The sequence below is a fragment of the Grampus griseus genome (assembly GCF_964374135.1).
Source record: "Grampus griseus genome assembly, chromosome: 1".
Taxonomy (NCBI): Eukaryota; Metazoa; Chordata; class Mammalia; order Artiodactyla; family Delphinidae; genus Grampus; species Grampus griseus.
The window spans coordinates 119,063,319-119,079,016 of record NC_139017.1 but is presented as its reverse complement, the minus strand read 5'-3'; the positions used below and the strand labels follow the sequence as shown (position 1 = coordinate 119,079,016).

The 15,698-nt window shown below is 35.1% G+C and overlaps 1 protein-coding gene across 1 annotated transcript in view; it reads left to right on the top strand.

Moving 5' to 3' along the window:
• TNNI3K (TNNI3 interacting kinase) overlaps positions 1–15,698 on the top strand; it is a gene marked incomplete at both ends in the record, with an annotated part of 280,506 nt that overhangs the window by 28,600 nt on the left and 236,208 nt on the right. The window contains one exon of the mRNA XM_082669170.1: positions 4,600–4,710. Coding sequence (XP_082525296.1) covers positions 4,600–4,710 — 111 coding nt within the window. The remainder of the gene's footprint in view (positions 1–4,599; positions 4,711–15,698) is intronic.

Here is a 15,698-nt window from a genome sequence, read left to right as displayed (position 1 = left end):
ATAATAATAATGTAAATTTGGCTAGAGAGGGAAAAACCTAAGGGAAAACCTGTCAGTTCCCCAGAATAATATTCCTAATGCAAGTCTTAAGAGGGTTTCTTTTAAAAAACTTGCCCTCAGATACTTTAGTATATTGCAGAGTACAAGTAATAAGCGAGATCAGCTTTATAATATTTAAAATTTGCCTGATGTTTTTATTTTCTATCAATTTCCTTTCCAGGAGATGTGCACCAGATTGCTGAATTTTAAAATTATTCCATCAGGAAACAATATTTCTGTAGAGTAGGGGAGAAATATTTGGGACTTGTCAGTTAAATACAACAAAATACAATAAAATGGTATCCTCTCAACTGTTTCCTTGAGCTTGGCACCAAAGAAAGACCAGTGAAAGCACTATGGAAAGTCAAAAGTGAAGTATGGACTTTGGAATCATACAGACCTGAATTTGTATCTAGCTCCAACACTTACAAACTACTTAAGGCTCTGCAAGTACTTTAAATTCTTGAAACTGACTGTCATCAACTATAAAATAGGGTTTATAATATTTTTCTCATAGGTAAATTGTGAAGTTGGAAAGAGATGATTTTACTTGGTACTTAACCCATAGTAAATAATTTATAAGTAGCAGTGATTGTTTTGGTACATTTTAGCATAGCTTGGTAAAATTAGAGTTCTATTTTTATAGTACTTAATAAATACTAAGATATATTTAGATCAATCAGAGGTCAGCTTGAGAAATCCAACAAAGATACGAAAGGGTAATTTATTACTTTTAACTTTTGACCACACTATTTGCCTATTCTGAAGGAATCACAACACGCTTTCTCTTAAAATCCACAAATTCCAGCTAAATAAAATACAAAGACAGTTGAGGAAAAGATGAACGTGTGTTTACAAGAATCTGCCTGATAGATAAATATTTCATATGCTCCATGATTTTCATATAATTTATTTTAATTTAGCCTAATATGGTACTTGTCATAAGGTAGATGTTCATTAATAAATATTTGTTGAATTAAAGAATATCCATCTTTTTAATGATTTGTATGAGTTCTTCATATATTAAATATACAAACCACTTGTCAGTTTTATATGTTGTGTATATTTCTCCAATTTGCCATTTATCTTATAATATTGTGTTTTTCTAATACTTTTATTTGCTCATACTTCCCTCTATTAAAAAAATGATTTTATGCTTAAAAATACCATCTTCACCTCCCTGCATTTAAATGCCTGTCCATCGGCAAGGAAAAATGTTTTAAGGTGATGGCTTTCCCGTTTATCTAGACTATTCATGTCTTTAGCCCTCCCCATTCAAAATTAAAGGTTATTGGTGAGGTGGGAGTGAATTTCTGTGAATTGTTTTTTTTTTTTTGGAGGAGGCAGAACTAGTAGACGTTTCTTAATTTCCAGTACTGGTTCAGAGCTTTTTTATGTTTTATTCTTTTGATTATTTCCATGAGTAACTAGTGAAGCAGAAGTGAAGTGTGGGGAGGAAGTAAAACGAAAGGAGAAAGAGGAGCTAGACGATGGAGTCAAGTCTATATCTTTTTTGGAACCTATACTGAGTCTGAGACGTCCATGTCTAATGGTAATGAATTTACTTAGTATTGTTTTGCCAGGTACCATTTAAGTGCTTCAGTGTATATGCATTATCAAATCAATTGTGGATATACAGTTTATATATGCATCAAATCAGGTGGATACAGTTGTTGTCCCCTTTTTTTATAACCAAGGAAATTAGTGTAAATGTATTATGTAACTTGCCTTAGATTACATAGTCATTAGCAGAGCTGGTATTCTAACTAGGGACGCTAATTCTAGTACCCACAATCTTAACCCTGCATCGTAAGTATACCAAATTTAACATGTGAAAAACAAAACATTTTATTTCTGCCTCAGAAACTACCTTTTCCTGTTCTTCCCTATCTCTGTGTCATGTCATTCTACTGCTATTTATTGCTCTTGGAAAAAATTTGAATACCCAATACAGTGGCCTGCAAAGTCCTACAAGATCAGATATCTTTGACCTTATCTTGCACAATACTTTTTCCTTCTTTTATTTCTTAACCTTATACTCAACACTGGCCTTAAACACACTAAGCTTACTTCCATCTTAGGACTGTTGCACTAGCTATTCCCTGTCATTTAATGGCCATCCTCGAAATTGTGACTTAGATTTCCCCTTTTTGGAATTTACCATTTATCTCAAAGTTTACCTCCTCAGTGAAGCTTTCCCTGACTACTCAATTTAAAGTAGTCATTTTATCATTTGCCTCTTTCCTCTTATAGCCATTGGTACTTTATGACACTGTATATAATATTTTTTATTTGTTTATTTTCTCTGTCTCCTCTCACATATATACACAGTAAAAATATAAGCTCCATGAAAGCAGGGATTTAACTATCTCTCTCACCTCAGTGTTCCCACTGCTCAAACATTGTTTCAACACATATGTTGTGAGCATATTTATATATTCAAGAAGTTTTTGTTGAGTGTATGAAAGGTTTATTGAAAAGGAGAATGATGTGGTCAAAACTGTGTGTAAGAAAATTTATCTGCTAATAGTGTAGATGATGGACTGCAATGAAAAAAGGTTTAGTCAAGGAGACCATTCAGGAGGCTATGTAGGGTGATGTTGGAAATAAGGAGAAGAAATGTGAGAGGTACTAGTGAGTCAAAACCAGCAGAATTCTGAAACTGATTGAGTTGAAGTGACTCAAGGTCAGTTGGAATAAGAAAGTGCCATTAATGTGAATAAGGAATGCTAGGAGATGATAAGTCACACTTGGGAAATTATGAATGGTATTCACAAGAGCGCTTTTGAATTTTTAATTTGAGATGCCATTGGTAGGCAGGATATATGGAATTTAGACTTAACAGAGAAGTCAGGACCAAAAATGAAGTTATCAGATTGTATAAGAATTACCAAAGGTGGCAATTAGAATGAGAAGATAGCTTAGGGCTAAGTTCCTAAATCAGTCAATTTTTGGAGACAGAAAGGATATAGATAAAATTAGCTTACCTCAGTGGAAAAAATGCTGGGTTTTTTTTGTCTGTTTGTTTGGTTTTTTTAGAATGGAGAAAACGTTAAGTCTGTAAACTGAGTAGAGGGAGGCAATGGAAGAGTAAAGGAAGATGAAATCTTTAACTTTCTTGCTAGAGCAGGTGTAGAGTGGAAGATTTGGAAACTATAACATTAATTTTTTTATATGAAGTTCTTTGCTAAAGTTTTTCAATTTTTATAACTTCTCAACCTTCACTTATGTGTGACAGCATTAAGAAATCAAACTTCATTTTTTAATGGAAGGATTTTCTTTTTTTTTTTTTTTTTGCGGTACGCGGGCCTCTCACTGTTGTGGCCTCTCCCGTTGCGGAGCACAGGCTCCGGATGCGCAGACTTAGTGGCCATGGCTTACGGGCCCAGCCACTCCGCGGCATGTGGGATCTTCCCAGACCAGGGCACGAACCCGTGTCCCCTGCATCGGCAGGCGGACTCTCAACCACTGCACCACCAGGGAAGCCCTGGAAGGATTTTCTTAACTGACAGTATTTGAAATTTTATGTATATGCATAAATGCAATGCCTATCCCATGAAGACTTGATTTTCTTGCCACTGGGTGTGTTTGAGATATTGATGGGCCAAGTATTATAGAAGTTGTGGTTTGAATTCTCACTTTGAGGGAGAGAGTTAAACATGAAGAGCTTTCTTTGCATTCCCTTCCAGATCTGGAGTTTTGTGAATATGTGGCCCTCCACATTACTCTTTTGAGTGTTCTGACTTATAAAATGAGGTTTATAGTAGTTATTTTTCATAGGATTACTTAGAGAAATATTTAATTCATTTTTTATCAACAATTATTTTTGAAGTCTCCATGTGCCAGGTTTAAATAAGTTAATGGGTATGAAAGTTTAATTACATAATAAAAATTCAATGAATGTTAATTTCTATTAATATTATTAAAAAGCATCATGTCTCTCCAAAGATAGAAATACAGTGCAAATAATAGTGTGAAGAAAGGAAGGATTATTTCGGTCATTGCATAAAGTATTCTAATTTAAATGCTCAAGCAATGTTTCAAACATTTTCACTGAGCAAAAACATTTTAATGAGTCAAGTTAAGAAAGACACTACTGATTAATTACATATAGAGCCCATGACACTATGTCGTTAATTATGTATAGGACCCATGACACATATGTGTTAGAGAAAAATCAAGTACTGAACTACCATGAAGTGGCCCACTGCAGCCAGTTCAATAGTGCAGTTTCTGGAGAAAGCACATTTATTGGAGTGACCTACATGTACGTTTGAGTTGAGTTTGCAAGAGCCTCACCATAGGTAAATGTCCTTTCTGTCTTTCATGGTCAAGTGGTAGAAGATTGATTATAATTGAACAGCCTGTCATCTGTTCCTACATTTCAACCATCTGAGAGCTGCTCTTTGCTTTCTCATGTGCTCTTGTGCCAGAAATCACACTTAAGTTTTCTTTGAGCGCCTAAATTGGCTGACAGTCAGGGAATCAATATATCCTGTTGCACAGTGTTCAAAGCTGCTATTGAGAGAAAAGTAACACTAAAGATGTGTTTCCTTGCAGGATAGTGCAGAATTGATCACTTCTCTGCTTCACAGTGGAGCTGACATACAGCAGGTTGGGTATGGCGGCCTCACTGCCCTGCATATTGCTACAATTGCTGGTCACCTGGAGGTAAGTCATATCTTGGCCACCTGTGAAAACAAACCTACCTCTTTGGATTCTTGTTTTCAAATGGTGGCTTTTGAGATTCTAGGGGTTGGTTTAATTTTAACTAATGAACACACACACATTTCTTTTGGGGTTCAAATTAAGCTATATAAATATTCTTTTGATAGTAAATTCAGTCTATTTTGTAACAGTGTAATCAAACATCAATTAATATAAAGATGGCTGGATATACAGAGGCTATATAGCAGTGATTAAAAGCATAGGTATTGGAGTCAGGCAACTGTTTCCACCACTTGCTATATTTACCTCAAGCAAGTTACTGTACCTTCAGACACCTCTGTTTTCCTCATTTATAAAATAGAAATAGTGATAGGCCTATTGTAATGATTAAGTTAGATAATCGGTATAAAGCACTTTGCAGATTGCTTCATTCATGGTAAGGACTCAATGAAAAATTATTCATTAATTCATTCACGTGTACATTATTTGATTTATTAAGCATCTGTTGTGTGCCAGATACTGTTCTAGTTACTGAGGTGAGAGTAGCAATTAAAACAGGCAATTGTTTGAAATTTAGTTGTAGTGTTGTCTATCCCTCTAGGTGTACACAAAGCACCGAGCTGATCTCCCTGTGCTAGGCGGCTCCTTCCCACTAGCTATCTATAAGGAAACAATAAGGAAAAAACAAACAATAAGGAAAAAATATTATATAATGTTAGTAGTGAGTACAAGAAAAATAATAAAATGAGGTAAAATGAAAGCAGAGTGAAGAAGTGGACACCATTTTAAATAAGCTATATAGTGAAGCTATCATTAATATATATAGTAGTATCTGCAAAGGCCCTGGGGCAGAAAATAGCTAAGTGTATTGGAGGGGCATGAGTGAGCCAAAGTCACTAGTGTATATGGGCTGGAGGCAGAGTGATGGAGACAAAGTCAGGTGATGGTTACAAACAAGATTGCAGTGTTTTAAAGGCCAGAGGAGGGACTCTGGCTCTTATCTTAAACTTAATTGTTGAGATATTAATTTCATGTATGCAGAGCACTTTAATTTACATTGTTTATTTAATTTACTGAACATATCCTCATGAAATAGTTTTTATTGTCACTGCCATTTAGTAGTTATAAAACAAAGGCTCTGTACAGTAATTGTTTTTACAGATTACAAAGCCATTGAGAAAAAAAAGCCATGTCTGGAATCTTGGTCATTTTACTCAAACTTCCATGATTTTCACACTCTATTAATTGTGGTAATCACATGTAAGCTCAACAGTGTAATAAATAAGCAGTCTTATGTCTTCATTATTAAGTAGTTATCTATTTCTCCCTTTTAGTCATGTTGCAAGTTAAAGTGTACTTTCCTCACTTACACACACATGCACAATTGTGAACAAATAGAGCTGCATATAAAATCATAAATAAAACCTGTAAAATAGGTGTGAGTCATCCCTCTTAACAGTGTAAAGTTGAAGGGCTCTTCATTCAATAAATATTAATATATCTCAATGGGAGCGAAATAGTTTCCTTCATGTTGACATTTCCACTCCTTACTATATTTCCCTGAAAATAAATTATCTTATTTCCCAGAAAATAAATCTTTCTTATGAAATTTATTATAAATATAAATGAATTTGTATTACTTATTAGGAGAGGGGAAATCCCATTAGAATCACTTAAATGTAAATGGTTTCCAAAAAAGAAACCGAGGTTAGTGATAAAGGGAAGGTAATTATATGAAGTCTGGGTAGAAGAATTAATGAGGTAGACATTAAGTCCCAGTGACTAACACATTCAACCTCTTAATGCCAGGAAAATGACAGAAGTTTGGTTTTTTTTTTAACATCTTTTTGGAGTATAATTGCTTTACAATGGTGTGTTAGTTTCTGCTGTATAACAAAGTGAATCAGCTATATGTATACATATATCCCCATATCTCCTCCCTCTTGTGTCTCCCTCCCACCCTCCCTATCCCATCCCTCTAGGTGTACACAAAGCACCGAGCTGATCTCCCTGTGCTAGGCGGCTGCTTCCCACTAGCTATCTATTTTACATTTGGTAGTGTATATATGTCCATGCCACTCTCTCACTTCGTCCCAGCTTACCCTTCCCCCTCCCCATGTCCTCAAGTCTATTCTCTATGTCTGCATCTTTATTCCTGTCCTTCCCCTAGGTTCTTCAGAACCTTTTTTTTTTTTTTTAGATTCCATATATATGTGTTAGCATATGGTATTTGTTCTTCTCTTTGTGACTGACTTCACTTTGTTTGACAGTCTCTAGGTCCATCCACCTCACTACAAATAACTCAATTTTGTTTCTTTATGGCTGAGTAATATTCCATTGTATATATGTGCCACATATTCTTTTCAGAATATGTTTTGCAAAACAAAATCCTTTTTGTCTAGTACTGAGCTAATCACATTTTTGAGTGATAGAATTATAACAGGGTCAAAAACAAGGTGGTTAAGAGCTTGGTCTCTTCATCTCCTATTCAAATAACTGTTTTCTTGCTTTATCATAGTATGGAAGGAGATATTATATTGATTTTACCAGCCTTAGGGCAGATTTTACCAAAATAATTCCAAATAGATCTCTACTCTTGTCTCATGGTTCTCCATGGGTTCTCCAACTTCCTTCATTAGCTCTGATATAACATTTAATGACTTTTATAGTCAATCATGGATACTGCATAAAGCAGGTATGTATATGTTAGTCTTTATTCTCTTCTTATCTAATGAGCTAATTAAGTTACAGATCATATAGGAAAATGGTATCCAAAAAACCTGAAAGCATCATATTCAAAATACAGAATTTTTTAATTTGAAATATTTCCTTCACAGCTGTTAATTGCAATACCCACTTTTAATGCATTTCCCCACACACACACTCATTCATCCATTTAGCAAATATTTTTGAGCCTCTACTTTTTCCATAACATTGTGCTAGAATATGGGAATGATACAAGAAAATAAGGCATAGATTTTCCCCCTAAAGACTTTATAGTGTAGCTGGACACACAAAATAAATACACAAGAAAGTTTATATAAGCAATTCAAAAGTAAAATATCAATATAGTCATAACTATAGAAGAGAAAGAGTCAAAGATCAGAGTGGGTTTGATATTAGGAATAATTAGAAATATGATCATTACATAGCAAGGAATGGCAAAGAACACAAATTTAGAAGTGTTAGGATTTTACTGGGAATAGAGATCAAGGTGGACTAGAAGATTTAGGGAAGGATTTATGAGAGGTGGTTTGAAATTGGGCTGAACTTTGAAAAGTGGTAAGAACTGGACATAGAAAAGAAGAGGAATCATGTCTAAAACTGAGGACAAATGAGTCGAGTACATTTAGGGGAGAGTGAATAGAATGATAGCATGAAACAGATTGTGAAGGGTCCTTGTAGGATGTTAGGAATGGACCAGATTAAAGAAACCGAAGGGCTTCCCTGGTGGCGCAATGGTTGAGAGTCCGCCTGCCGATGCAGGGGACACAGGTTCGTGCCCCAGTCCGCAAAGATCCCACATGCCGCGGAGCTGCTGGCCCGTGGGCCATGGCCGCTGAGCCTGCGCGTCCAGAGCCTGTGCTCCACAACGGGAGAGGCCACAACAGTGAGAGGCCCGTGTACCGCAAAAAAAAGAAAAAAAAAGAAACTGAAAATGGAAGTCCAAGGAGTTTAACTCAATTCAATAAGTAACTATTATAGTTTATGATGTACAATACACAAGACTATATGGTGTGGTAGATAAACAGATGAATAAAACACAGAAGTTCCCACACTTAAAGACACTTACAGCCAATAGGATTGTTTTCCACTAGGAAATGAGGAGCCATTGAGACTTTTTGAGCAAGAGAATGATTGGAGACATGATAAATAATGTGTTGAAGAGGATTTCTCTGACTTCAGTATTTAGTGTGGATTCCAGAGTGATGATATGATGATTAAATAGACAAAGATAAAGGATTGGATAAAGGATTTAATTCTGAGGAAAAACCAGTTACCTCCAGACACGTTGATTTGCTGATCACATACAAGTTTTCAAGTGGAAATGTTTGTTAATCATTTAAAAATATACAACTAGTATTCAGTGGAGAAGTTGGGACTTAATGAAAGTTTTTGGAAATTATACGTGATATTTGCAGCCATAACAGTAGCTGAAATTTGGCCAAGGGCTAAGCCTAAGAGAACATCCACAGAGACTTTAGGAATTACTGAATAGCCATTGAGGAGACAAAGAAGGATTGGTCAGAGTGGTGTGAGGGAAACAAGGATAATATAGTCTCACAATAATTAAGGGTATAGAGAGTTTCAATAGATAAAGATCCTGGGTATCATATGGTGTAGAAATGTTGAGTGCAATAGGGTAAAATATACATAATAGTATTTATTTGCTATACCAAAAATTTAGATGCTTATTCCACTCCTAGTTTTTACTCTTGGTTAGCAGGAATGGTGGCAATGGATCAGTGGGAGTTTCCTTTCATTAGTAGTCACTTTCGTTTATTGCCCACATTTTTCTGTGAAACAATAACTGATGCTAAGTCTGACAGGCCTCTTTGTCTACGCATATCAAATTCAGACCCTCCATTAGTGTCTCAAGTGTGTTTGTCCTTCCATAATTGTAAATTCTATTAAACAATTTTACAATAAAATTTACATTGACTAGGCAGCTGTCTTCTTCAATAATAGAGGAGAACACGTGCTGCAAACTCCTAGACATGCTGACTGCAATTTGAGACTCAGATTTAGATTTACTGTGCTCTGAAAAGCAGGCAAATATTGGTTGTCCTGAGTCTCACTACTTCTCCCTGACTAATTTATCCATCTATCAATACATATGCATGTGCTGCTTTATGCAAGGCCGGAGATTCTGTCGACAATCAATAAACATGCATTAAACTCTCTTCTCCCCTTTGAGTCCAGAGGGTACATGAGTCATATACTCTCTCAAGCATGGAAAATGAGAACAATTAACTAACATGTGATAGTGTTTTATCATTCACATACGTTTGTCGTTTGGTTCACCTGTGAGATAGTTACCTTTAGACTCAGTTTACCAGTGAGGAAACTGAGGATTGAAGAAGTTAAATGACTTCCACAGGACCATGCAGATAATAAATAAATGAGATGGATAGGACTCAAACCTGGTTATCTGACTTCACATCTGTAGTTTTGTAATTAAAAAAAACAATTACTCCCTTATGACTCTTGTATGTATTGCTGAAACAGGGCTTGCAGCCATAAGACACCAAACAAGTATTGAGAAAACAAAACAGAAACTGAATATGTTACTATCTAAGGCCCAGATATTGCTACATGTACAATTAAAGCAATATTAATTGATTCAAGTATAACTGTATATGGCACTTAGTAAATGGGCATAAGAACCCATGGAGATATAATGCATGTATGTGAGCATTCAATACACACACATACCCTCACATGCACACACATACATACACCCCAAGTGTATACACCCCACTTCATACTTAGTCTCGAGTATCTCTTTTAAAAGCTGTTACACTTTGGTGTTTCACGCAGTCGTTTCTGCAGTTATCAGGAGACAAATCAATTATGTGTAGCTTTAGGCAACTGAATAGCAAAGAGAAAAGCATGTCTGGGATGATGCAATATATAATGTATAGGAACTATGGAGTGTTTTCTTTTTCACAGAAAGGCATAGTTTCATATATACTTTGTGCAGGTGATAATATTATTTTCATAGTTGAATTTATTCTATCCTACCTCATCCCATTTTTGGATTGTAAGCACTTACTCAAGCACTGCTTCACAAATGCTTCCCAGTTCTTTTGGAATTTATATCTGATTTCAAGGAAATGTTGTTGATGTTGTTCCAGTTCATTCTTAACTAAATCATCTGAATGTTTCAGGAGAGAGTTTTGTATACCAAGAAGCTTCTGACCCTGTTATTTCTTTTAAAATGGCTTGAGTTTTCTTTCCAAAGGCACAAACAAGTGAATTCTTGGAATTATAAAATGTGGTTTCTCTCTCTCTCTCTCTCTCTCTCTCTCTCTCTCTCTCTCTCTCTCCCTTTTAAAGAGATAATATACTCATGAGTTTTATAGCTTAAAAGTATCAGATATGCCTCCAGTTTATAACTAGGCAATAATCCCTTATGAACTTCATCTGGAATCAGAAAACTGACTTCATGTTCATTCGAAATTTTATCCTCATTTCCCAGATGAAAAAACTGAGGCAGAGAGGAGTTATGTAACTTGTCCAAGGTGACAGAGGTAATAATTGGAAGAGTGGGTGTTTACATGCTGTGTGGTGTCAGAGCCAGCTCTCACAATGCTACACTGCCCTTCTTTTAATCCAAACAGCAACTTCTCAGCCCACCTGACCAGAATTTAAGCTTTGGAAGTGGTAGATAGAAACTTAGAATTTAAATGTCAGGGAAATGTGCTCTATTCTCAGCTCTGAATTGTCTCAAAGACTAAGCACATCAAGGTATTCTGGTGCCTCTTTATATGAAACCCATTCTTCTAAGCTCTATTCCTTATCTCTGATATTTCTGCATTACATTTTTAAACAGCTTTGTTGAGATAAAATTTATATGCCACGTAGGTCACCCATTTAAATGTGCAATTCAATGGTTTTTTTAGCAAATTCACAGAATTGTATAATCATCACTATAATTTTAGAACATGTTTATCACCCAAAAGGAAACGTAATATCCAATAGCCATCAGTCCCATCTACCCTTCACTGCTTAGACCTAGACAACCACTAACATACTGTCCATCTCTATAGTTTTGGATATTCTAGACATTTCATATAAATGGAATCATAAAATATGTGATCTTTTGTGATTGACTTCTTTTATTTAGCATAACATTTTCAAGGTTTATTTATTTCAACAGGGTTTGTTTATATCAGAATCATGTTATAATTATAAATGCCTTTATTTAGCAAAACAGCAAAATGTATACAGTTCAACCAGTAGTGTAACTGGAATTCTTTTCAACTACTCCTCTATTTTCATTATAAATTGATGCTGGAAGAAAAATTTCAACTAAACCTTCAGGTTCTAAACCTGCATTATGTAGTCACAGCATGTGTTCAAGTTGTCAGGCTAGGAACACCTCCATTAGAGAAAGTGGCCAAGTAGGGCCTCTTCCTGAATGGGTGTACCACCTCTTACATGCTAGATAAGGCCCCTGTTCAAGATTATCAATTCCCCTGCCTACATAGACTCACTCTTTAGATTTTGAAGCAGTTATAAATTTTAGGGCACCTCTGTAAAAATGCAAAATTTCCTAATCCTTGAGGTTAGCTCTTATAGTTAAAATCTTAGTAATCAGTTCATACACTAAAACCTTGCTAATTGAAATATGATCCACTGACCAGCAATGTAGGATCATCAGGGAACTAGTTAAAAAATAGAATCTCAGACCTACCTAACGTCAGCACTTTAACAAGATTCCCAGGTGATTGATATACATATTCAAATTTAAGAAACACTACCCTAAAAAGTATTAGGAGAAATAAGATTTAAAGATATCTGAGAGAAAGGTAGCTTGAAAATATGAATCAATAATTAGTAAGAGGTACCACCTTTGTTTGTTTTACAATTTTGCTTTTGGCTGACCCAAATTCAAATTATTTTAATAACTTTTGAAGCATCATTCAGGGCTTCTTCTAGAGCTCAGGATAATGACTACTCACTATGTGTAACATGTGCCTCGTACTATGACACACAGTAGGCACTCCATGCATATTAACCTCTCTTTTCCTTTCTGAGATGTAAAATCTTATAGGAGCAGTATTTAATATAAATGAAAGTTTAAAATATAACGGAGATACAACACAATAATTATAAATAACCCCGTTAAAACATAGGCTCAGGATTTGAACCGACATTTCTCCAAAGAAGGTATACAAATGGCCAAGAAGCACATGAAATGATGTCCATCATTAGTCATTAGGGAAAAGCAAGTCAAAACCACAGTGATATACCACATCATATCCAGTAAGATGAATATAATAAAATAAATCATATAAAGAATTGGTAAGGATATGGAGAAATTGGAACACACATACATTGTTGGTGGGAAGATAAAATGGTACAGCTGCTTTGGAACAGTGTGGCAGTTCCTGAAGAAGTAAAACATAGAATTACTATAGGACCCAGTAATTCCACTTTAGGTATATACCCAAGACACATGAAAACTTGTACATGAACGTTCATACCATTATTATTCATGATAATCAAAGAGTAGAAACAAATGTATATCAGCTGATGAGTGAATACATAAAATTTGATATATCCATCCTATGGAATTTTATTCATCAATAAAAAGGAATGAAGTACTGATACATGCTACAACATAGTTGAACCCTGGAAATGCCATTAATGTGTGAACACTGATGTGGTAGGAGGGGTGTAGTGGACTTATCTTTTTAACATCCATGATTATTTATGCGTATATTTGTAGCTGGGCAAAAGGGTATGTGAATTTTATATTTTGATAATTATTTCCAAAAAGCCTTTCAAAAAGTGGATTTATTTACCTTTTACAGTATGAATACCTGCTTTCCTTTGCATAAAATAACAATATCTATTATCTTTCCCAATTATATAAATAATAAAATCTTGTTAAGTATAAGGGATTGAGGTTTTTTTAATTGATACACTGTTGATTCTTTGAATTTCTTATCCTATAGGCTGCCTATTTTTGTATTAACTTTGTTTTCTTACTGACTTGGAAGATACCCTTGTACATTGAAGATTTAAGCTTTGTCATATCTGTTGCAGCCTATTTTATTAGTTTCCTCTTTAAGCATTTTTTAATATATGTTTTCAAATTTATGTGACTAGATTTTGAATTTTTTGCTTTGTGGCCTCTGCTTAGAAAGACTTGGTCCTTTAAAGATTGTGTAAAAAGGAAATCACAAATATTTACCTCAAGTACTTTTAATTTTGTTTTCCCCCCTATATGTAGATTTTATCAGGAATGTCTTTTAGTATAAGGAATGAAATAGGAATTCAGTTTTTATTTTTCTTCCCAAAAGGTTATTCAGGTAGTCAAACAATATGTATTGAATACTCCTTATTTTCCCCTTTGTCTTGTATTTGGGTCTATCTGTGTATTCCAATGCTAATAGCAAACACAACTCTTTTATTAGTTAGTGTACCTTTAGGTTATGTTTTAATATCTAAAAGTGCAGGTACCCTCCCCTGGCACTTCTTTGTTTTCAGAATTTCCTTACTATTCCTACATTTTAAATTTTTATATGAACTTTAGAGGCACTAGATTACAATAGTAAAAAGCATGGACTCCAAAAGACTCTCTACATTTAAATCTCAGAAAGTATCTGCCACTTACTAGCTGTATGCCATTGGGAAAGTCATTTATCCTTTCTGCGTCTCAGTTTTCTAATTTTAGAAAGGAGATTATATTATTACCCACCATGTTGGCTGTGTGTGTGTGTGTGTGTGTGTGTGTGTGTGTGTGTGTGTGTGTATTAAGTGACTTAATATATGTTAAGTCTTAGGCACTGCCTAGAACACAATTGCTAACAAAGTAGGCTGTCATTTTTTATTTGTTCTATTTTGTTTCTGATTTTATTGTTATTGGCTTTTTTTTCCTAAGGAAAAAATGTGATGGTATCCTAACTAGGTTAAATCCTAATTTATATATTAATTTAGGAAAAATAAATAATCCCATAATATTGGGTCTTCCTATTCAAGAACAATATGTTTCTTTCCATTTATTTAAGTTTCTGCAGAATATTTCCCTTGTGAGTTTGTTAAAATTTATTCCTAGGGATTTTATCTTTTAGCTGCTAATGCAAATGACATTGTTTTGTTTGTTTGTTTGTTCGCGGTACGCGGGCCTCTCACTGTTGTGGCCTCTCCCGTTGTGGAGCACAGGCTCCAGATGCAGAGGCTTAGGGGCCATGGCTCATGGGCCCAGCTGCTCCATGGCATGTGGGATCTTCCTGGACCAGGCACGAACCCATGTCCCCTGCATCGGCAGGCGGACTCTCAACCACTGCGCCACCAGGGAAGCCCCACTGTATTTTTTTTAATTTGTTATAGTTTATATATAGGAAACTTTATTGATTATTGATTTTTAATTTTATAATCATTGAACTTACTGATTTATTGTTTCGAGTAGATATCTTAGGTGAGTCTTTTGTATATTCCTGGTTGACAATTATATTTCCTAGATGTGGTAATAATATTGCTTCCTTCTAATAATTAAAGTCTTGTTTTTCTCTTTCCTAATTGCATTGGCTGATGCTTCCAGAACAATTGTCATTCTTCCATTGAATGATTTTGTACTCCTAGAGTGATACAATTGGTCAAGGCACATTATTCTCTTAGCTTGCTACTAAACTTGTTTTGCTAATATTTCATAAGTGAAGTTAGTCTATGGTTTTCTTTTTTGTGTTATTATATTAGTTTGCGAGGTCTTCCATAACAAAAGACCACAGACTAGATGACTTAAATAACAATTTATTTTCTCACAGTTTAGAAGCTAAAAGTTCAAGATCAAGGTGTAGGCAGGTTTTGTTTCTTCTGAAGCTTCTCTCCTTGGCTTGCAGATGGCCTTCTTGCTGCGTGTTCACATGGTTGTATTGGTGTACAGATGTCTGGTGTCTCTCTGTCTCTGTCCTAATCTCCTCTTCTTATAAGGATACCAGTTGTATTGGATTAGGGACCACTGTAACTCAATTATGTCTTTAAAAATCTTATCTCAGAATACAATTACATTCTGAGGTACTAGGGTTTAGGGCTTCAACATATGAATTTGACAGAGTTCAGGACCCATTCAGTCCATTGCAATGATCTTTGTTGGGCTTTGGAATCAATGCTGGATTTGTAAAAAAGTTTAGAAACTTTCTGTCTCTGGGTCCGTCTGTCTGTATTTCTTTCTCTGAGATTCTGGTATGTAACTCTATGTGATTTCACAGTATGCAGCACTGTTAACTTATCTCTGATTTCTCCCAAATTTTGCAGAC